A 24,055-nucleotide genomic window follows, 5' to 3' on the forward strand; every position below is an offset into this window, starting at 1 on the left:
AGCTGAAAATTGTTCTCAACACGTATCTCTTCATCTTGATCATCCCTGATCCCTGATTTTTCCACATTCTCTCTTCTTTTAATTCTGTCTATAAAACTCCATCTTCCTCTTTCACTGCCAAATATAGCAGGTTTCCCAGTTCACGGTCCAGGACCGACCTGAATATCCATGCAGTGTGTGGCCTAGTTAAGAGTGGGGATGCAGCCCTAACAGCCTTTTGCATGATGCCACTTCCAGCTGAATTAATCTTGACTGTTCTGTACTGGAGACTCTCAGAGGCAGCGGCTGCCAGTGCATGGCACATAAAGAAACCAGTTATTTTCTTTTTCATGCGCTTGCTGGGCAACAGCCATATAGCAGTGGGAGGTTTGGATCATTGTAATACTACCACAGCCAAGGTTCATGGGCTTCATCCAAGTCAGTCCCCCTTTAATTCCCCTAATTACTTTCATTTCATGTTTTGTTGTTGTATGTATAGTATTACTTCCAAGTTGCTGCTGTTTTTTTCCTTCACTTCAAGATGTTTGGGGAAATAGCTGAGGTTTATTTTTAGCTACAACATCTGCATTTAATTTCACCACGTTTCACAGCTGTTCCTGGTCATGTTGTCTTGAAACAGCTGCACATAGCCAGTATACTGTATATACTGGCTATGTGCGCTAAATTGGCACTGTGACGCAAATTGTGAATGCAGGGTTGATCCGAGGTTTGAATTTGTCACATACTCAAAAAAGCAGCCACAAACACATATTGACCAAAGTGAATGCATTTTAGAACGAACGATCGATGAAAGCATCTCAATGTTAATTTGACTCGTCTTTGGAGAAAAATGTAAAAAGAAAATATTTTTTATAATTTGGCCTGTGCCTCTGCAAGTACAGCAGGGGAGCATTCCCATGCCACTGAAGGTGAAATGCTGCCCAGCTGTGGAGAGACAAAACATTGTCATAAGTCCTCTGCCAAAAAAGTGTCGAAACAAACACAGTCTATGTAAATGTGCGAGTATGGGCACAGTAGGGACAGGTGTGTTTACAACTGATCCATCCAAATCTCCCCAGCTAAGGCTGACATTGGAGTAAAACTACAAAACACAGCAATTCACTTTTGCAGTTTTGATGACATGAGATCACCCTTCCATCCATGTCATAGACTTGACCTTCATAACCAGCTTTTTTTGTTTTGCATGGGCCATTCTCCCTGCCATGACCAGTGGTGTAATGGTAGCTGAAGAAGTGGCCCTACTGTGAACTCTGCCACGCCCACTGCGTTCTACCTGTGTGCACAGTTACACCAGCTGATGTACTCTACTACAGTAAACGTCTTAGCGCTTGTTGCACTGAAGAATCTAGTGGAAAAAAAGGTGTCAAAATAAAGGTTTACCATTTGGCAAATTCAAAAGAGCTTTTTTTTAGTTTTGACCTGATCTCTGCCCTTTTGTTCCAACTGTAAAATATGTGTATCTTTTAGGAGACGACTTACCTCTCCAATATAGACTAAACTTACGTGCACACAATAATCCACTATTATTCCAAATATGACAATATTTCCAAGTTGATCGGTCATGCAAACAGCATATTGTTTGGATGTTCCCGAGGTGGGCCTTATTCCAAAGGGAGCATTTTCCCATTAAGTTGACATTATTCATGTTGTATGAGCGTTCTGTGGACATGTAGACACATCATTTCGGAATATATGTCTAAATTGAGGTCTTTACAAGAGTTTATGCTGGCCAGCCCTATGCATTAAATACAAACCAACTAGCCTTCAGTTTGCTGAGATGCATGCCCCAAAAAGAAAAGCCCAAATTTCTGGTTTGTAGGAGAACCACAGCTACTTTTAAACCAGCCTGATCTCGCAGAAATATGTGATTTGACCTTCTTACAGCGCATTAAATGGTGGTGGCACTTAATAAGTCAGCTTCTTGGAAACAATGCCAATAGAAAGTCAATAAGGATCCCTTGTCGGTGTGGACACACACATTAAATGCATCCACGTGACTGTGCATGCATGCACGGCTGCATGTAAACGTGACTATTGGTGAAATACTCATTTTTATTTGGCCATGTCTTTTTTGGAAAAAAGGCAAAAAAAACGGAATATTTTGTGCATGTGAAAAAAAGCATTGTCTCCTCGAGCATTTGCTACTAATTGCTACAGCAAATGTGTTTTGAAGGAAACATAATGCCACCCAGATTAATTTGTCCAGCATAATGAGAAAACGTTCCTAATGAATGTATCTGCAATGTTGCAAAATGGAAATCAGAACAGAAAATGCAGCTAATTTATGAACATAGTGCTGTTATTTTTTTATTTCGTAGGTGTGCATTCCCTGCTTAAATTTGACAAAACAATTAATCTGAGTAAAATCCATATCTCATAATTACTAGATTCTTGTCAATATGACACTGCTGCTTTTGCACAGTGAGTTTAATCCAGCATCACTGCACAGGCTGCCGATTGGATATAGAACGCATTAATTTTTAATTGTCATTCAATATATCAACCTTTGGCTCATGCTTCCAAAGATACACACACACAAAAGCTAGAGGCCATACTGTGTCCATAATTTCTCCATTAATGGCCCAATGGGGGAATCAATGAGGCTTTTGGATTAGTGCCGAGTAAGCATACACTTGCATTTACTTTACATTACACTACTGGCCAATACAAATGACAGATAATGGCCTAACTTGTGGATGTGTTCTCACATCCAGGTTGTCATCTATCATATCCGAAACTCTGCCGCTTATCTGCACCATGATTGATGAAAAAACTCTTTTTGTTTATACTGAACCTTAAAGCCAAAAGGTTCCACTGTACCGTCTTTGAAACTGCTTCCTTTCTGTTGTCATTCCCCAGTCAACCTCCATTTGTGTGGCCCTCCACCCCTGCATGCCATGAACCATGTGTCATTTGCCGTGCTAGCTAACATGCTATGACTTCTTTTTACTTTGATCCTCTAACGTAGACTTCCTTTTTTTAAATCCTAAATTCAGTTGAACTTCTGTATTTCTGACCTTATTTTTCTATCTCTCTCCCTCTTTCTCTCCTGCTTCCCTTTTTCTCCGTGTCCTCTTCCTGTCTTCATGTGTGATCTTCTTGGACACCTATGGACCATGACATTGCCATACACACACGTTTTTCTCTCTGTTTGTGCTTTTTATCACTTTATGTCACTTGTGCTATAATTATCACTCAAAAAAAACAACATTGAAATACTATATTTGTGAACTGTGGTCAATAACCTCAGCTACCCTCGGTTGCCGAGGTGTTAACTACAGTCTGGCAGCTCTTCTGCTGTCCATGCTGACTGTGCTCTGGCTCTCATAAACTGATTTTGTTCAAGGAGAAAGAGGATAGTCTGAGCCTTTGAAATCTTGGGGCCCAGAATCCTTTGCTTTCTATGCCTTTTTGACCCTTGTGCAGTCACACGCAAGCTGAAAAAAATATATATATGAAGAGTCAAGACATTGGTTTCATGACGTTATTACAGGGTGCTCAGTACTTGCATCATTCTCACATTTGGGGGATTTAGATTCTGTTGATATTTTTGTTTTCATCTGTTTTCATGTTGTATATGAATAGTTTTGGAAAGGGGGAATTTTAGAAGGTTTTGTCAATGCTACAAGTCGGACTTGGGTGCTTAGTTGGGATACTGTGTAGACAAAGTGTTGCCACTTTGTTCTAGATACGATTAGTAACACATTCATAATGCCTTAATGTGATCTTGAGAGGGGTGATGAATATAATAATTACCTTACACTGTTTAATTATGTGTCTACAATGTGCTAACCAGACATGGCAATTGTAAAGAGACTTTTATTTTGGAATTTATTGCCTATCAAACAGACACATCATTCCACCGTTATGTCACAAATGACATAAAAGCATGAACACTGCATGAAAGCTGACACGAGGCATGATCCAGTATTCATTGATGTGCTATGCAGCTGCTTTGGTGCTCCCCATTTAAGCATTATGAATGTGTTAACCAGGTGAAGAGTACACATGCTGTGCCTAATTTCAATTTTTTTGGATACAAGCTTGAAATGTCCTGTTGTACAAAATGAGGAAAGATTTTAAAAAAAAAAAGTTTGGGGGGGAAAATATATTGGTTATGGTGAGAGTATTCATTTTTCAAGAGAATTTATTCATTTTGGTCATTATATTATGAAATACATTATTATGTAACCGCCTTGTCAGGAGAGGACAGAAGGTTGTGAAGAAAAACTAATCATGTTTCGTGACAAAGTGTACATACTCCTTTTCAAACTGACACTCCAGAAAATACAATAAATCAGCTGGATTTGTTTTGTTTTTTTGACGGTTCATGTTCTCTTTTTACCTGAAAGCAGAGAAATGTCTAAAGCGTGCAACAGCTGTTAAAAACTAAAAATGTCATTTTCAATAATGTGAAATTATCATATTCTCTGAGACATTTTTGTAAGTACATATCAGTGTGTTTCCATGTAACCATTGTAGGGTTGAAATAAATTGTGTTTCTTTTTTCTTTCATGAAAGTAATGGCTTTCTGAAGCTTTAGTGACTAAACATACTAAGATGTGTGAAACAGTGCTGACTTGACTGTTCAAGGCCTCGATTGTGAAGCTGATTTTAGCTTTTTTTTTCATCTGGAGCTTCAACAAAATGACTGTATTCTGCATTCAATGTTGCATTACACCATTCACGACTGTTACGCGCAGATGTTGAAAGATTAGAAGCCTGGCTATAGCTAAAAGAAGAAGATACCGTATGCATCTTGAACAAAACAATGAACAAATGGTATATACTGTATAGAGGCTTTGCAATTATACATAAAGATAGAGAATAAAGAAAAGATAGAACAACAACAACAATGCTCTTTAATTTTAAACTGTCATTGTTTTTATGTTAATGAAACACAATTCTCATATCTTTTAAAATGAGGAGACATCAAAATTGTACGCACAATTACATTATTGGATATAGATAGAACAAATATATCTAGGAAACTGCTGTCATATTATCATGTTTCAACCTTTTGAAAGAAACAAACAAACAATGCAAAAATACCGCTTTTTTAAACAAAAAGAGATTTTAATATGCAACTAGCCAAACATTGGAAGAAATCAGATGTGCAGCGGCAGTATGATTTTGGTTCTAGCTAGCTAACGTGTTGTAAGCAGGAATTCAACCAGTGTTCAGTCAGACACAACACAGACGAGTTATTGCTAAAAATGCTGTTGCATCAAATCCCACAAAATATGTTGTTTGTAACTGTTGGTTGACAGAAACCAAGGGTGACTGTCTGCAGGAAACAGAAAGTTTACAGCCTCCTCCCGTGTTAAAATCCAATGCTTTGTCGACCACTACATTGCATCCACCCTAATCCCCCCCCACCCCCCTTGTGTTTTGTGGCTCAATGGTTTGCTCATTCTGCCTTTGCTGCCGACAAGACCGGAGTCATATTTCCGGCCCAGTCGCCAGGAAAAATTGTTTCATTGTACGTTAACGAATACCATAAATGTTGACATTTTTGCAGTCATTCAGAGCAAGTGGCGTTGTGCAATAAGTGCTGCACAGACCTAGCGACGTAGCATAATAAGTGACTCTAATTGAAAGTTAGTTAGTTAGTGGGTGGGTGGGCGGGAGTGATGGAGTGGATTTGTCAAATAAAAGTCAACATTGGCTTTGTGCTAGCTACTTCTTCTGGGGGCGACTGTAGCTCAGGGGGATGAGTGGTCGTCCCGTAAACCGCAAGGTACCGGCTCGATCCCCAGTCCCCCCCATAGCTCACATGTCGATGTGTCCCTGAGCAAGACACCCAACCCCCAGCTGCTCCCCGGGCGCCCCAAAGGGCTGCCCACTGCCCCCCAACCAGGGATGGGTCAAATGCAGAGAAGAATTTCCCCAAGGGGACTAATAAAGTGCATGTTTCTTTCTTAACATTACACTTGTTATGTAACGTTTCGTAAGAAAGCTAGCAAAGGACATTCATATTTAATTTAATTTAACATTTATTTAATTTTAAGAGTTACAAAACAACAACATTACCATCAGAGTGTGTGTGACTCAAAGCCATCTATACAGTTTCCATTTGTTCAAACCTTTGTTCCACATTGCTCTCAAACTCATTAAAGTCCTGCATCCAGTCATGAGAGGCCAGACGATGCAACGCATACACGAAGAGGCCAGAATCACCTACAGCCATGATCAATAACACGTTGATGTGAGAGAATTAATAAAGCATTGATACATTTCCAGTAATCAGACAGCTGTGAATGGTGATTGTTTTGTCTGTGACCAGTGAGAAACAACTTTTAAGGTTAACGTTAAACACAATTGAAAATTAAGACGATAGAGTGAAGATGAGTTGGTGTTCCCCGTGATTATGAGAGGAGTCATGTAAAACTAAAACTGCTTCAATACTCTGAAAGTATTCATAACTCTTTAAAAGAGACAAAGTACAAAATCATTCAATATTTTTTACGAAAATAATATTTTGGATGGCATACCATGCACTCAATTTCCCCTTTGGAAAAAAACACCATTTGAAGCAGCCTGCTGCAAAGAGCACTTCAACTCCAAATAAGCAAATGTCAAAGGTTTTTCTATCTGATTTGTAACCTTTGAAGGGGGCTTTCAGGGGGATAAGGTGAATGTAGCTTGAGAGGCTCTCTGCCTGCTTAGGATGAAGGAGCACCAAAAAACTTGCTTGAACCTTTTACACCCTGGAGGTAAAATAACATTGATATGTGATAAAGTCTCCAAACAGAAATAAGGACACAGATGAAGTATATTGGCAAAGAAACAAATATACTCTTTCATTCTTTTTTGGGGGGGGAGCTTTTGCTCATTTCTTTTGGGCAGTTGTCATCTCTGAAAAATGCCCTTCTGGCCTTCCTATTCGGCTGCAATCTAAAATGAGACTTGTATTCCTTCGATTTATGATCCCAGGCACTGCTGTTTAATCTCAACTAAGTTCTGTCACAAAGATAATAAGAGTTTACGACACTCTAGAGGTGTTCTTTGTCACTTGTTTGTCCCTGCTGTTGTTCATCAGGGCCTACTGAGTAATGATAGTGCTGATCAATGCTGAGTGATTTTCATTTTTGCTAATCAGGATCTCCATCAAAGTATGTGCATCAGACTTACTTGCATTGCATATCAACAGAATAGTTCTATTCTCTGAAGCAAATGGTTTAGTCGCCCACTGCATACAGACTGCTGCGACTTCAACAGAAGAGACTTCCCTCTCTTTGCATAGCCTGAACATTTCCCCCTGGCTTGATGTGCTAATGAGGCGTTCACATCGATTGAAATTAAAATCAAATCAGCGTGAATGAAGTGACACGTTACATTTATTCTGTAATCTTGAAATGCTCCATCACTGTCTTTTATCCTCTTGTCATTTTCCACAACTTTGCGTCAAAGAAGACTACATGTTGTTGTTTTTTGGGGATTCAAATGGACATTTCATATTCTTATTCTGACTGAAGCATTTCGTATACTGCAAAAACATTCAAAAAAGATAGCCTCTGTTAATCATCTCTGTTTAACAATAGTGTCACTCTGTATTAAATTAGATATATTATAGATTACCAATGCTTCCTCCCTTCATCCTCTACTGCATGAAAATTTGTATTTTTTTTCTTTTTTCTTTTTTTTCAAGCCAATATACACATCAGTTTGAAATCTTCATTTAAATGTTGTAAATCCCATCCAGCCACACACACTGCCGCCTGCATCTGAGGGAAGAGGGATCTTAATCAGTCAGGGAGGGAGTCAGTTGTCAGCATCTCTCGGCTTCCTTGTGCCTGAGACGAAAACAGAACCTGAAGCTCACGTTATTGGTGGAGCAGTGCCACACTGTGGCAGAGCGCTGTTGAAGGATGCAAACATGGGAGCCATTGCAGAAGCTCTATCTAGCTAAATAAGGTCAATGCAATACCCAGGGAGAGAAGCAGATGGAGCAAAACAAATAAAATGATAATCATCGTCATAGTAAAAGTCGTAACATAAATAGTTGGGAATGAGTTATTTATTTTTTGGGTAAACTAGCCTAAAGTTATATATGTGGGGTCTATTTAGAATTCTTACTACCAATATTGACTAGTGATATAGTTATTTACCCCTTGAACTCAAAACTGAAATTTTGAAATGTGTAATGTAATGTCTTTTGTTTTTTCTAGGGCTAGGCAAAGTTGAAAGAATTTAAATGATTAATCGCAAATTAAATAATGAAGTAAAAACTAGTGTATTGTGCGCTTTTATTTTAAAGTATTGTTATCAGAACAATATAGCAGGCACTCTGGAGCAACAGCAAGTTAACAACAGTATATAAATCAAAAATATATGCCAGGGAAGAAAAAAAAGGTGTATTTTATTTTTGTAATGCTTCTATATGACTGGTCATTCAATTAAATATTGTATTTATTTTCAGATGTTATAGACTATTTTATTCTAACGTAAAACAGCTTAATATCATGCTGAAGAAGAAACATTTGTCTTTTATCAGGGAACAGCAAACAGTTTGTTCAGTAGTAAGGGTCTCTGTGAGGGACAAGCCACTCCTTCTTTTGTCAATGTTCAGTTTGTTGCTTACCTTTTAAAGATGTATGTTAAAGACCAGCAATTTATTAACTTCATACAAAAGCAATAAGTGCTTTTGATCTTGTTCAGTTCAGTTTTTCTTACTCAGTTAGAAAAGTCCAGTCTGTGTTGGCTTGAACAAGTGCTCTGAAGTCTGGTTGAATGAGGTGGAGATGTGAAGGACAGCTAACATGTATCTCAGCGGCGGCTTTGCGCATGCGCGATTAATGTTCACTCTGGATTAATGTTCACCACTGGATTTGGACACTGCAGCGTGAGGCTCCTGTGAGCGTTCTGTGCTCATTGAGGACAGAAACTACAGAACAAGACTACAGAACAAGATTTTTCACATACATTATGACAGTATCACATCTATAGTCTGTATTTGCCTGCTTCAATGTTTAAACTATGCAAGCTGCTTGAAAAAAATATGTATTTTTCATTGAGTGACATATTCATGATTTGTGTCAACATCAGGTTGAACTGAAAGGATTCAATGGACTGTGGCAGTAGTTGAATAGGCCTTCCCTAAGAGGCTTCATCAGGGACTCCTGGCGAGTCCCAGATCTTTACATCAGTTGGGGTTGCTCACACCATGAGAGCCCTTCAGGTCATATGGCAGTCATGTGACAGTCTTCAACGCTTTTAGAGTATTTCACAATTCTAAAAGACAGGTTTATTTCGAGCAGATTTTCCGTATGAAGTGTTTTTAAACAGGAAAAGTGGCAAAGTGAAGTGCACTCAAAAGAGTCACGATGCATACTAAAACATGCATGATTTCTTGAGTCCGCTGTTGATGCACACTACCGCGTTTGCCATAATGCAATGCAGAAAAGCAATAGAGGCTTCTTCCAGCTATGATTTAAAACAGTTTGCTGGTGAGGATGAGGCAGCTCAAGAGTGATTCACAGTTTAATCATTTCTGTCAGCGCAAGTATCCCACCATTTCATGTTAGTCAAAACAAGGATTTCTAGTATTGTAACCTTAAAGACAATGATGTGATTATATGGCCTGTTTCAAACCATCTTGTCCTCTCTGTGCACTCTATAAGCATATTGGTCCTGAAATTTGTATTTTGTCTTCTTTTAGTTTCATTTAGATTTGACCTTGTTGTTTTAAGGTGCATCAACATATCACCCATAAATGTCATGGAAGTTATTTTATAACAGTTTTCTTTAAATTAAGCCTGACGTTTTTAGTGTCTTTAGAAACTGATGGATTTTATGAGATAGAATGAGATGTTTTACAACACAAGTTTGTAAAGAAAGAGCAGGCACACTGTCAGCCAGGAATTTGAAAAGTCTTCATGCACACAGTACCAAGCATTCCAATCAGTAGCTACTATTTCAATGCATCTTTAGGTGCTATAATGATGTGTAAATTAACTGCCAATATATAAAGGTTTTTCATCAATGTACTGCACAGGAGTCTGACATAGTGTCTACGCTGGACAGTGACCAGTTATTGATTGCTCAGGAATGTGTGGTTTTCAGTGAAATTGAGGCCTATCACATGCAGTTTGTTATCAGCAGTCTTTTGGGGAAGCGGCTCAGTACTGTACCTGACAAGCCTGTAAAGAGAAATGTTTCTGTAGTCCACCCTGACACGGAGATTTGTGCTTTCTCCCTCAGCGAGAGCACTCGGTGAGAGAACCCCCATCGGCAATGAATACATGCCACATGATTTATTGTGCCTGTTAAAATGCAAATGAAGCAATTGGCAGAGGAAAAACAAGTGTTGTCTGCAACACTGTAGTCACCTATAAGCACACAGAGCTGTGGCACGCTCCCACTATTTTGATCACAGCTATCAGAGAAAATTAAGCACTGCATACAGTGTATAGCAAAGGATAGGAAGGTGGTGACTTTAAATGAAATGTCTAGATCGGGCTGTGCTTTCTGTCACCCAGGTGCAGAAAACAACCGTAGAAATCATTTGAATTTGTCATGTTGTAAGCCTGTGCCACAGTGGCTGCCCACGAGGTTTCAAGAAGTTCACAAGTTCAAATCAGGCGTCATGAAAGGCTGACAGAATTCTTCAAGATGTCTATGTTGTAATCTGTATTTTAAAGCTGAATGTGTCCAGTCACAGGACTGTCCCACTTCAAAGAACTGGAGAATTGTGGTCATCATTTGCCTTGATTTGTGTCAGTTACTTGTTCAATGGTGCGTTCAGGCAGTGCTTGTCAACTCGTAAAGTCTGGAAATTGTTCACGTCAATGGTAAATGTGTCAAATAAACTGGACCAATTAAAAATGAATTGCTCTATGTAAATAATGGAAGCCATGGTTGAAATTAGTGGCCGGAACATTCATCAGAATTCATGTGATAAAGGGCCATGTCAAGTCAAAATGGTTCAGTCAAGTGTTAACAGTCAAATGATGAAATAGTTTAGCTGGTCACCCACAAATACCATTTGATTGGATAATGTGTGCGTTTTTGTTCCCGAGTGCAGGATGAGTCTTTGAAAATGCTTCAATATTTTACAGAGATGAGATACGAGGAGATCGCAGAACCATTAACGCAGGAATTAGAACTTGGAAGATTAATTTCTGAGTCTTTAATCATTCTACTGTTGGTTATTATTGTACCCACGTGCTGCATCACAATCTGGTCCGTGGAGGCAGTGGAAAAGCTGGTTTCTCTTTCTCTTCTAAGATGAATTTGTCTTCATATGATCAATCAACCTTCTAAAACAAAGCTGTTACAATATAGCACTGCAGGGAAGGTGTATTTCTGGAGGCCAGCCTCAGAAGTAATCATCATATGAGTTCCCCCTCCAAAAAGGCAATGGGATTTATCCATTGGATTCTGGATTATTGCTCAATATAAACTCTGTGGAAAACACAGGTTCATTATGATACTTACACGTGTTGTGAGTATACACAACAAGTCTGGAAAGGCGGATTTGTTGTTGGTGTGATGACTTTTTGTAGTCTCACTTGTAAGCAACTGTTTAAGCTTCGATATTCCAGAGTGAGACTTTTACGGACTTAATTTGTTGTTGTCGTAGAACAACACTTTCAAATTGCTTAAGCTTTTGTTATCCACAGATCTCATTTCAGGCATCGAACCAAAAACCCATAAGAAAATGAAAAAAAAAACTGCATCTAGGGCAAAAATGTTAACTCATTTCTGGGTTTTAGGACTCTATATGCAGCGTTCATACTGTAGGTGCAGTGATGCAGACCTGTAAAACACATATTGCATTGAGTATATTTCCTACTATATCCTCATCTTCAGGGGCGTGGGTATTATCAGTTTACATAGATTCATAGATGTTCCTCAACCTGCAGCATTTACATTCTCCTCAGACAGATTGATGAGCCCCTGATCCTTTACAGACACTGGCAAGCGATAGCCACAATCTTCACTGCCTCAAGCAAAGCCTCCCTAACCTATGTACGAGAGACATTCCTTTGAATAAAAAAAAAAGCCTGAATGTGTGAAGGGACATTTTAAAGCCGGCTCTGCTTCCGTTTCTACCTTCATGTCCTTTATTTAGGCAACGTCAAGGTGGCCACTTTGAATAGCATACCACCTACAACTACTCAAAGGCTCCCAGCAGCACAATGTGGGTAAGTTGAAAAGATTCAACTTCATGCAAATCTCCTTTGAAGCACATGGAGAAACAACCTGGAGACAAACAATCACATTTTGATTCCCTTAGGAAACAGAAAGTTTTTTTTTATTCCACTCAAAAATGCTTACTCGCTGACTTCAGCAAGTAAGCATTGTACCACAAATGTAGTTTAGTGTGGTAAGTAGCTTGTGTTTTATCCTCATAAAATGACAATCTGGCTGCATGTTGTGTTTTTAGACAGTTCAATCTTTTTTTTTTTTTAAAGTGAATAGAAAACAAGTAAATAATTATTGGCAAAACTTGACAGAGGTCAAAGACACTGCATGCTTTTTCAGTTTTTTCCTCCAAGAAATCTTGAACTTTTCTTGCTAAAGATGGAAATTTGGATAGCATTTAATAGCCCAGGTTTGTTCATCAAATGCCCAAAACGAATGATGAGAGCTATCCGAAAGCTGTTGTTGAAAATGCAAAGCCTCAAAGCCTGAGCCAGCCTTGGACCTCCAAATCCTGCTTATTCCATCCAGTCTATAAACTGCGTGTGCATTTGTGTATGTGGAATAATCTGACAGAGAAACTAACCTGCATTTGCACTTTGCCCTCAAAGTGGAATTATAAATATGTTGACAGCTTGCGTATGTTGAGATAAACAGCTGCTCAGATAACCCTTTTTAACCTTTACGTTCCCTCAGAAAGTTTTGAAGCTGCTGTAAAAACGATTCAGTTAGGCTACTCTCTTTGTAGGGTGTGTAAGTGTGGGAAGGGGAGAGATGGCCTCTGACCCACATCCCCGATATTATCTTTGAAGAATATTCAGTTACTTTGTTTTTTTTCTGTGATATATTCTTTGCAAATAGATTGTGATTACGATGTATGTCTACTCCAGTGTTCTGCTTCTGAAATCTAGTGTAAGAACATAGATGCTTGCAGGAATGCATTTGTAATTGTAAAACGTATCCCAATAAAAAAGGTAGTACAGTATGTGAAAACTGAAGATGTAATGCATCATTGATCATGGGTTTTTGGTATTTTGATCAAAGGCCAAAACTATTCTGAAAATGATGTATAATATATGTAGTATTTACACTGTGTTGATGTTAGAACCCTGAACCTGAGCAACCTCAAGGTTGAGATATATGTCCGACATAAAAGTCTTCCATTACCTTTTTCCATGTAGGGAGTCAGAGGGAGTCACGCTTTAATGATTGTTTTAAATACACTGTAAGATTAATAGCCCAATTAATTGCATGTTATCTGACGAAATGTGTGCAAACTGTCAAAACAACTGCTGGGTGGATTCCGTGAAATTTGGTACAGATATTAATATCTTTCATTAGTGAAGACATGAATGCCTCAAAGCACGTCAGACTATTGTGAAAGTGACATGGAAACCCTGTGACGCACAAAATGGTCAACATTGACGGGGTAAAAAAGTACAGTGTAATATTATATTGGTTTGTATATAATTTATTCCCTGGAAGTTCTGTGATTGTGTGAAATTGAATACCTCAAGTGTGTCGGCCATGATGATTTTCACTAGTAAATATCAAGTAGCTCTGATGAAAGGGATGCTTTTAATATTGTTTCAATGTGTTGATTTCCTGATGGCTCTCGTGTGATTTGTCTCCAACTTCCCGCTGAAAGAACGACACACTTGAGGTTGTAACAACTGACACCTGAAGCGGTGCATTATAAGCTTGACTGCATTCCTCATCATCTCTCTCCTTCTCTCTTTCTAACTTTCTTTCTATCCCCTCTCCCTCATGTTGAACCCTTTCCTCTCCCTTATCCTCTTCTTTTCCTCTTTTTCCTGCCTGTTTTTGCTTGTGTATCCCCTCTCTCTGTCCTTGTTCTTCAGATGCCGTGGACGGTGGCTCAGGCCTGGGCACCGGAGCTATCGTGGGCATCCTCATTGTTGTCTTTTTCCTGCTGTTGGTGGGCGTGGATGTCACCTGTTACTTCCTCAACAAGTGTGGACTCCTTATGTGCATTGCTGTGAACTTCTGTGGAAAGGCTGGACCGGGTGCTAAGACCAAGGACATTGAGGAGGGACAGGCTGCATTCTCGTAAGTAAACATCCTGTTGTGACAGATTATTTTCTATTGTCTTATTTAAAGCTATACTAATCAGTGTTTAATGTATATGGTGGATCATGGGACTGTTTAATGTGGAATGATTTTTCTTATAGTGACAACCCCACAGAATTACCAGACTCAGACATTGTTTTAGCAGCTTGTATTAAAAAAGCTCCAACATCAAGACAAAGTTATTGTAACTTGGTGGAGACCATAGCAGAACTAAAAAGAGACTTACTTTTTAACTTAAATTCTTCAGGTGGACTCAAACATGAATCAACATGAATTATAATGTTGTTCTGTTTGAGATGGACTGGGAAACAGACAATTGTTTATGAACATGTTCGTCATAAAAACTCTACGCAAGAATGTCAAAAGTGTAGCTCCCAAGTACGCAGATAAATGGATACAATTCTATGTGGCTTTGAAGGAACAGACTGAGATGAGAAGACTGATGTCAGTTTCATCTAAATGCATTCAGGAACCAGTCCCAAACTGAATTCCCAAGACAGTTAGTATAACAAATGCTGAGTCACCAGCTAGCGTTAGCTAGCTAGCATGGTAAGGAAGGTGCATGTGTAATTAATGTTAACTGTGATAGTAATTGGGATGCTAATTTTGGCAATAGAAAAAACAGACTTGAAACAAAGTGTGCCACTAATGGGAAATAAAATGAACAGGTGACTCTTAAAGTGTCTTTCAATAAAACAAAAACGCTGTGGCAGCCACACGCCGAGGGTGCAACCTGTCACTCAAAGCAGACAGGTCCTTAATATGCATAACTTCATAACTGCATAAGCCTCAATGGAATCTAAATTTAAATTACTGGAAGCTGTAGCTGTTGTTTTCTCGCTTCCAGTCTTTGTGCTAAACTGGGCTGAACACGTCCCGGACCTTTTGCTTCTCATATTGTTTTCAGACTGACTTTAGTGGCTAACAAGCATATTTCTCAAAATGAGGCCAACCCAGTTCAATACATTGAATTCACTATATCTCAGCTACATCCTCACTTATACATATTTCATTCAGCTCACCAACCATACACTGTCTTTTAAAGATTGTTGTTATGTGTTAGTTATTATTAGTGCAGGGATGCTTTGATCCATGCCAATTGATATTCCATCTTCAAAAGTGTTACAATGAACAGCTTGAAAGTGTCATAATGTTGAATTAGTCCTGAAAAAAGAATGCCAGCAAGCATTAACATTAAAATATTCAGAAATGTGTTTAACAGACACCTTTGTAAACATCAAATCATGTTGAAATTAATTTATTCCATGTTGGCCTTTGTTTAATCAAAATTCAGTTCAATATGTTGACTGTCTCGCTGTACCAGCTGTGAACTTCAACAACAAATAGATATTTCAGCTAAACGGCTCACATTAAATATGTTCAGGAAAGATGAGTCGAAGGAGCCAATTGTTGAGGTGAGAACGGAGGAAGAACAAACCCCAAACCAAGGAGGGGGTCCCACTGAGCCCAACGAGACCACGCCCTTGACAGGACCTGAGTGAGTATGGAACAGGACCACTTCCCCAGACTAGGGAGTGTCCTAGACTTTGGGTTACAATCATTTTGGCCAGAACCAAACTAGATCTCTGTATTGCTCAAGTGTAAACACCACAGGGGTTGTACTGCCACGATGTAATTCATTCGTATTGATGCCCCTTTTGCACACTTTCCATGTGTATGACATGGGTACAAAATTATACTGTGAAGTACAAGACTGTTTGTCACAGATTTAGACCAGATCAACATTCAGCAACCCCCGTTTCTGTATGCATGACCACAAACCATAACAGCCGTGTGTATGCGCTAAATTCTGAAGAAGAAATATTAATCATTTATCTCTTAATTCTGCCTTTTGAAAGGCATGTTATCTCATAATTACAACTTAGTCTTCTGTCAATTCATGTTTGTATGCTGCTCTCCCAGTAGTATTTGGGAAAATGTGTCCCTGACTAAGGACATCCCCAATACAGACTTGTACATATATGTGACTGAATAATCAATCAACTTAACACCAACCTTTATCGGACTCGAAGCTCGTCCAAAGTGGGGCTGCAAGGCCACCTAACCCATTCAGACAACCTTTTTCCTTTTTTGGAAAAGCCATATTAGCATCCTAATTCCAAAACTCCCACCTCCTTTCTGTAGTTTACTGTTGTATTATTTATTTTTGTTTACCCCTCCACAAATATTGTGTTGCTAACATTTGGGATTGTGTAGATTTTTACTTTTTCACTGCAGCACAGTAGCACTCACTCTGCCTTGTTTATGCCCTGACCTGGACTCTTCGTCTGCCCCTTTATTTCTCTCGCTGTCCCTTTTCTTTCTATACCTAATTTTTCTTGTGGCTCTTTGTTCACTCCTCCCTCTTCTTCCTTGTTTGTCCTGCCCCCTCCCCACCAAACAGGCCCGCTGCTGCAGACACCACCTCCACGGTGGTAAACTTGCTCCCATCCACTGCCACTAACTCAGTTGCTGAGAGCTTTAGCACGGCACAGAGCAGTCCTGCTAGTGAGAGCACCACGCTAACCACCAGCGCCTCCAGCCCAACCAAAGCCTCCCCTGCCAAGGCCTCCCCCAAAATCAGCCCTGCTGCCCACTCCAGTCCGCTTAATGCTAGCACCCAACCTGAGGTCGGGCCCCTGGTCGACCTGAGCGACACCCCTAAAGCTCCCCCCTCGTCCAAGCCAGCGCCTCCTGTCTCAAAGCCAGTCAGCTCTGCTAATGTCGACGGGCCACAGAGCCAGCGTGACACAGTCAAAGCCACTGACAGCACCCAGAATAAGGACTTACAAGTAGGCGGCCCGGCCAAGGATGCGCCCAATGCCCCATGCACAGACTCGACCACACCAGCCCACAATGAGTATGAACACATCACTACCCCCATTCCTCACCTTGTCACCTCCGCTCTGGTAGCATCCCTGTAGCCCGCTAGTGTGTCATTTTTAAAGGAAAAGTTCACCCGCAAATGCAGACGCTGTTTTTGGTGTCAGATACTCACAAGAACATGTTTGCACCTGTCAGAAACAGAAGGCAACTTTTATGTGTGCGAAGATTTCTGAACAGTTAAATTATTACTTCTTAAATTATTAATTATTACTTACTTTTTATTATATTTCAGCATTTAAATAATCAATTATATTTAAGCATAAGCAAGACAAAGTTTAATTAAGGGGAGACCCTTAAGTTAAAATAACTTAAAATAATGAATTATTATTGGCATAAAACATAAAAAAACTTACATCAAGTTACAAGTTTTTGGAAATGTATGTTTAAATATGAGGCATTTTGTATACATTTCAAGAACAACATTCTTCACCTGGGATGAAGCCAGGTTCAAAATAATTGTTTAATAATTTATTAGTCAAAGGTTTTTACAGATAAGGGGTATCAGAAAATGTCCACAGCTCTATAAAACATCTATTTCTGACATGATTTTAGTAATTAAGTGTTCTTTAAATCAAGCTATGGATGATATTTGAACAAATTTCTCAGTAAAACCCTTCAGAATATAGATAGGAATGAAACGGGAAGGTTTGAGGAGATATCTGGCTCAGAGTATGAGAAATAATAAAAATCTGGAGAAAATGGCCTTTAATTGTATTGTAAAAGTCCACACATTTTGCAAGAAATTACAGGTGAATAGGATACACTTTAATTAATAGAAATCACCATGTAACATCCCCAGTTACTTTATTTTGTATTCAGGAGAAATCTACAGGAAAAAAGAGAGCCTGAAACAATCCTGTACTGTAGCTGAGTTCAAAAGATGTTTTTCATCTTCATTATATAGTGAAGGAGCTCAAGTGTGCAAAAATAATGTTATGTAAAAAATAACAACAAAATGTGTAGTCTGTTAGATTGTCATCAGAGCTTCTAAGCACTGCTGCTTTTCAGTAGATTTGTGGCCTTGGCATCAGTATTATACACAGCAGGAAAAAATCCAGAGGCAGAGATACCAACATCTCCACCAACAATAGCCTCATTATACCTGACTGCAGCCAGAAATCATGTTGCAGTTTGTACAGGATTCTACACATGCCTCAGCTTTACAAAGCTGTATGCCTAGCCTGTGATACTGTACTTATACATTAATTCACTTTTTATTGAAGGTCTTTTCTCGAAGTGAAAATTGGAAAGAAAACAAATGAGAATTTTCATGCAAAATTGGGAACACCAAACACATTTTTTTGCATCTATAGTTGATGATTATGAACATTTAAGGGTGGACTTTTCCTTATAAGAATGTCAGATTTCCATGTAGATAAATGGCACACCCAATACAAATACATTGGGAAGCCACTAGTGTGTGCCTGTCTCCATTTCAACTCCACCCTCCACCTGTTTGTTTGCTCACCTAATAGTCAACTTTTCTCCTGCCCTTTATATTCCACATTATCTTATTTATTTAGCTGGTCGCTTTTTAACACACCTTGTTCTCACTCCAGGTCTTCAAATATGCTAATGTGAGTCGATGATGTTAGCTCCACAGGTTTTTACATGAAAACTCAATGTTTTAGAAACGTCTAACCTCTCTTACAATGTTGGCTATGCATTCACTTTGTTTTTAAAACTGTTAAACAACCAGATCCACTTCTTTCATTCTTACCTTTCACAATACATTAGCTTAGGCTATATGGCAATGTACCTCAGACAGACTGCTAGACACATCCCAATAGTTGGTCCTCTGCCTGTGCAAATCCACAGGATCCTTTGAAAAAATTGGTAATTTAAAACATTTCTAATGTTAATCCAGCATGTCCCCAGTGTATTTAACGCCTCATAAGAAGTGAATGCAAGATATTAAGTGAACAGCAGCCATATGTCTACAACATATGTAGCTAGCAGAGCTTAGCTTGTCTCAGCTAGAGTCTGTGAAGACAAATAAAGTCCCACTGCACACCAAAATTAGAAATTATTGTTTACTCTATGAAAAGAGTAAAATAAACAAAAAAACTAAGTCTTTATGTGGGGAACTCTACCGAAGCCATTTTCTGTCATGTAGTGGCGGTACCCCAAATTAGCTCATTCAAGTAAACTAAATACTTGTCACAAAATGACCTCCAGCAGCACCGCCATTGCTCTGTGTCCTCTTCATTTTGCGGGCCAATTAAAATGCCAATCTCTCCAAGACAGCGCTCTTCTCTGCTTTAATCCCTGCAGAAAGCCCTCATTTCAGAGGTGCTATGAAGGGTTATGTATGGAGTTTTTGCCCCGAGGAGTTTGCAGATGTTCATGGTTCCTGGCATCCTGTGAGGACGTTAAGAAATAGCTATGGGATGAATTACGGAGGCTTACTGACATTCACTCCTCACTCCCTCCTTCCCTCATCATACACTTTGTCCACTCACACGGCCAGTGGAAGATGTCAGTGATGAAGCATGGGGAGTTGAGAACTCATTGGAAACAGGGCTCTTGTCAGTTCAACATCAACTGATAAAACTAAACTTGTCATTGGAGGGATTTTTCTTCATAACTCTTTGACAGTACTGAAGCAACGCTCCCCCACTGATCTATGCAGCAAACTTTCTTCTACACCCGAAACGTGGAATGTCTTGTCAGGCTTCTCGTAGGTTCTTGAGTGACGTACTCCTCCTCGGGACCCATTTCCACCACATTAAAAACAAATGTTTCAAAAACGGCTTTAAATCAGTTAGTGTAGCTTCGAATTGCTCTTGATTTATGTCAGAGCCTCTTTTTTTTGTGTTTCAAGAGAACAATATCCTGGACTGTTTTAAAAGGGTGCTTAAAGTAATAAATTAAAGTACAATTTACCTCTGTTGTGATGCCCATTGACATGAATGACATAGTTAATAGATGCTGCAGTTTAAAGGTTAGACATTGCAGCAAGGTGATTATAGAAGAGAGGGTTGAAGATGGATTCTCAGTATGATGGGGAAAATAAACACAAAATTGGGATTACTAGCAGGATTAAAACATTTTTAAATACAAAAACAATATACTCATATTATGTGTGCACATGCCGATGTGCACACATTAACACTTCATGACACAAGTCGCACACAATGGCCTCCAACATTAGTGGAAGAAATGCTTTCACTGGGATGACATTTCACCATTTAGTATGTAAATTAGAAAAAGGGAAACAACATCATGCATTTTGAAACTGCACGTGAAGTGTGAATGGCATACTGAACAAAGCAGTTCGCCCACATTAAATGTGCATAGCGTTGATTATGTTTGCCGCCAGAGACAAAGGCGAATGGATGCTGGGACATAGTTTCACTTATCGCAATTTACTTCCTGTATTTAACAAAACAAACCAGCATATGATTCCCAATGTACAGTCTGCCCACATTTTTTCTCTGCCGCCGGGAAAACTGTATCTTTTTGCTCCAGCAGGTAACAACGATGGAGGAAGCACATGGATGAAATCTGCCTTCAGGGCTTTCTGCCAGAAAGCATTTATTTAATGATCGTTTCCCAGACCTAAGCAGGTTTGTTGCCTCAACCTTAGGAGATTTCTGGCAGAAAGCCCCGGGGGCAAACTTTTCCCGAGTGCATTGGATAAGAAACTTCTACTTATCTTATACACAGGCACTCCCTGGTGGCAAAAACTGTGCAGCACATTCCCAAGCATCAATACTGCTTGTATTAATACTGCAGCCTGAAAAACAACATATCAACATTAGTACTTAAGATTTGAATAAAAGTAAACCTAATAATGATAATGTTAAATTGTATTTGTATAGTGCTTCAAAGGGTACTCAAAGGCAGTTTACATTGTACAAACAGAAATAGGATCAGCAATAAGAATAGAAACAAAGCAGATTACATCATAACAGTATGTTAACATAACAGTTCAAAACAAAAACAAGATTTAACTAGCATCACAGGTTGAAAGCAGATTTAAAGAGGTGATCTTATTTATTTTTTCTTTCTATATTTGCACATTTGGTATTGAGGTAGTCCAAAAGTAATGGACAGTAATTTAGAATAAATATTCTAATAGCAGTTAACTTCAGTTAACATCAGAATAAATTGGTTTTGCATCACAATTATCAAAAAAAGACAAACATACAGGTACGGGCCACGGACACCAGTCTCCTGCTTGAAAGTCCTGTGTTTGTTTGAGGGTTTAGATTGGCGTTAGTTAAAAACCCGGTGCACCAATATCTTATGTTGAAGGGCACTGACAATGCGGCGGCATTTGGCTTGCTGGGAGTGAGAACGGGTCGCCACCTGTGTGCCCAGACCCAGTCTTTGTGAATGACTGCTCAAGGAGTTGCTGGTGGAGTTGCAAGCTTTTTTGCAAGCATTTTTGCATGGTACAAATAACACATGCTTTAAAGTGGCATTAGGGATGACATTTTTTTTCTGTGGCTCTGACTTTGTTGGTCACACAGAGAGCATGAATATGTGTCAGCAGGAAAGGGAAGTATATTGATTTAAATTGCTATTTGAGAGCTGGCACAGAGCACAGCAAAAGAGATGACTGCATGTGACACAGCAGTGAAGCACCGACATTCTCCAAAAGCCGCAGCACATCACAACAAATGTATTCCAACATGGGTGCATATGCTAACACCAGAAAATGTTCCACTTAAGCAAAGTATGGCTTTAAAGTCTCTTTCGATTGTGCCTCGGTTCGGCCCAGACGGCGTGTAATCCTCTTGCGTATTGTAGTTTGTGTTGTAGGTTATGCCTCAGTCTTTCATTCCTACGTGCATTGTGCCTACTGTACTGGCCTCGTCTCATTCCACATCAGCATGCATTGTTCCTTGAAAATAGCTGTGACATCCATGTACTCTTATTTGATGTCTGCCTAGGATAGCGAGCGTGATCCCATTATGTGTGAAATGCATTCAGTTCCAGAAGGGAAAACAAATTCCCTCAAAGCATCTTGCATGTCCTCCCTCCCTTTTTTTCTCTTTCTTTGAAAATGACACAAAAGGCAGCTCAGAGTAGACAGTTTAGCTTTGAGAGAGAGAGACTTGGTGATTCGCTGTTAACAGAATCTCCCCTCTTTCTTGTTTCTTTTCTCTCTCGCTCCTCTGTTTGTCCCCACAGCGGTAAGACTGTAAAGGATGAGAGCACTAAAGGCGAGACGGAGGTGAAGAACGCCACAGCCGAGGTGAAGACGGTTCCCAACGAGGCTCCCCAGATGAACGGCAACGAGAGTAAAGCGTAATCTACTCACGAAGAGCAGAGGGTGGTTGGGGGTGGGTTTTTAAGGTTAAATGTCGGGGAAAGAAGGGGGGGTCGCATTCACTGAAACCTCAAAGAAATGTCACACACCACCCCATTGCATCAGAAAAAAAAGAAGAAAAAAGAAAAGCAATGAAAAAAAGATTAAAAAAAATAATAATTCATGGTTTTCTTTCTACAGTGTCTTCTGACCAATGAAAATGTAAAGACCTCATTCACATGCCTTAGTTTCTATTACGTCAGTTTCTATTTGCTTATTTGTCACAGGGAAAAAAGCGTAATTCATACTTGTAGTTCACCCTCTCTCTCGTACGTTTTGTTAAACTGATCAACTGTTAAATACGGAAAGTATTTTTCTTGTAGATCACCATGGTTGGTGTGTAGCTTTACTTCACAGATTACTGCCCTCATAATGTACACACATGCAAGACTGGTACACTTACCAATACTGCTATTCTTTATGCAGTATGGTCATCAGCGTGGTAATGGATTATGGGTCTTTCCTCCTTTGTTGATATTTTGTTGTGTTTTAAACAATGTGCAGACGTTACTGCCTATTTAGCTTTTTCAATGTGTTTTTTCCAGAGATTAGAACATTAGCATGCCTGTTTTTGCAAAGTTACTGTATTTCTGTACATGTTGCTGTCATTTGGTTCCTCTTTAGATGTTTTTTGTTTTTCTTAAACGTTTTCTCCATGAGGTTCTGGCCGAGAAATCCTCTAAACTATGAGAAACGAAAGCTATTAAAGTCTAGGTTTAGGGGTTTTAACCCTGTCTCCCTAAAAAGTCTGTTTATACAGTACATGTATATTAGTAAATGGTTTTGCCTAATACATTATGAAAGAAATTATTTTGTTACTTTGCAGATATGTTCATTAAAGTTTTGAATATGTCGATAAAAATCGGGATCTGGATGACATTGTTTCTTTCACACTGTATTTACCGTTGCAAATTTGCTGTATATGAGCGTCATTTTTAGGAGACAGGGTCGGGTTTGGGGTAAGGAAATGGTCACCTAGTAGTACAGTCGTGATCCTTTTTTAAGGGCCACATCTGTCCAATTTCCCAGACTGCATAAGTCATAACATGTCAACTTGGATGTCTCATTCCAAAGGAGAAACATTGCCTTATTTTGCCTGAATTTGATGGAAATCGTATTCCGAAATCCACCAGTCTCACCAGCTCACACTGCGTTCAGTCCTCATCCACTCGTTGGAAAAGATCACGTGACCGAATATACCAAGTGTGTCTACGTAAGCACTGGTAAATACATTGTATCAAATGGACCAATTAAAAAAAAAGGATGCTACAGGATATAAATAATGCCAACTGTTTCTTCTTGGAAGTAGCCATGTAGTTAAAGTTGATTAAGTTATATGAAGAGATTGATGAGGACCAAGTATTAGTTTTGGTCTCTGGCGCTCGGGTTGAGACCTAGAAATGTCGCCGTCTTATCTCGCCGCCCCTCGTAAAACCACGTTCTTCAAAGGAAGCGATGTGTGCATCGCCCATATGGTCAATTGGTTTTCTTTCCGTCAATGTTAGTGCACACCTTTACCTCCTTCTCTCTCTCTCTCTCACACACACACACACACACACACACACACACACACACACACACCTCACCCTTTCCCAGAGGTCTCCTTTAAAC

General features: G+C 39.3%; 1 protein-coding gene across 1 annotated transcript in view; it reads left to right on the forward strand.

Moving 5' to 3' along the window:
• The window catches only part of ncam1a (neural cell adhesion molecule 1a), a gene marked incomplete at its 5' end in the record, with an annotated part of 237,119 nt that extends 214,714 nt beyond the window's left edge, over positions 1 to 22,405 (forward strand). The window contains 3 exons of the mRNA XM_079234557.1: positions 14,010 to 14,217; positions 15,623 to 15,736; positions 22,267 to 22,405. Of these exons, the coding sequence (XP_079090683.1) occupies positions 14,010 to 14,217; positions 15,623 to 15,736; positions 22,267 to 22,387 (443 nt within the window). The 3' untranslated portion in view covers positions 22,388 to 22,405. The remainder of the gene's footprint in view (positions 1 to 14,009; positions 14,218 to 15,622; positions 15,737 to 22,266) is intronic.
• Between the last annotated feature and the right edge of the window lie 1,650 nt (positions 22,406 to 24,055).

Source organism: Taurulus bubalis (genome assembly GCF_910589615.1).
Source record: "Taurulus bubalis genome assembly, chromosome: 2".
Lineage (NCBI taxonomy): Eukaryota > Metazoa > Chordata > Actinopteri > Perciformes > Cottidae > Taurulus > Taurulus bubalis.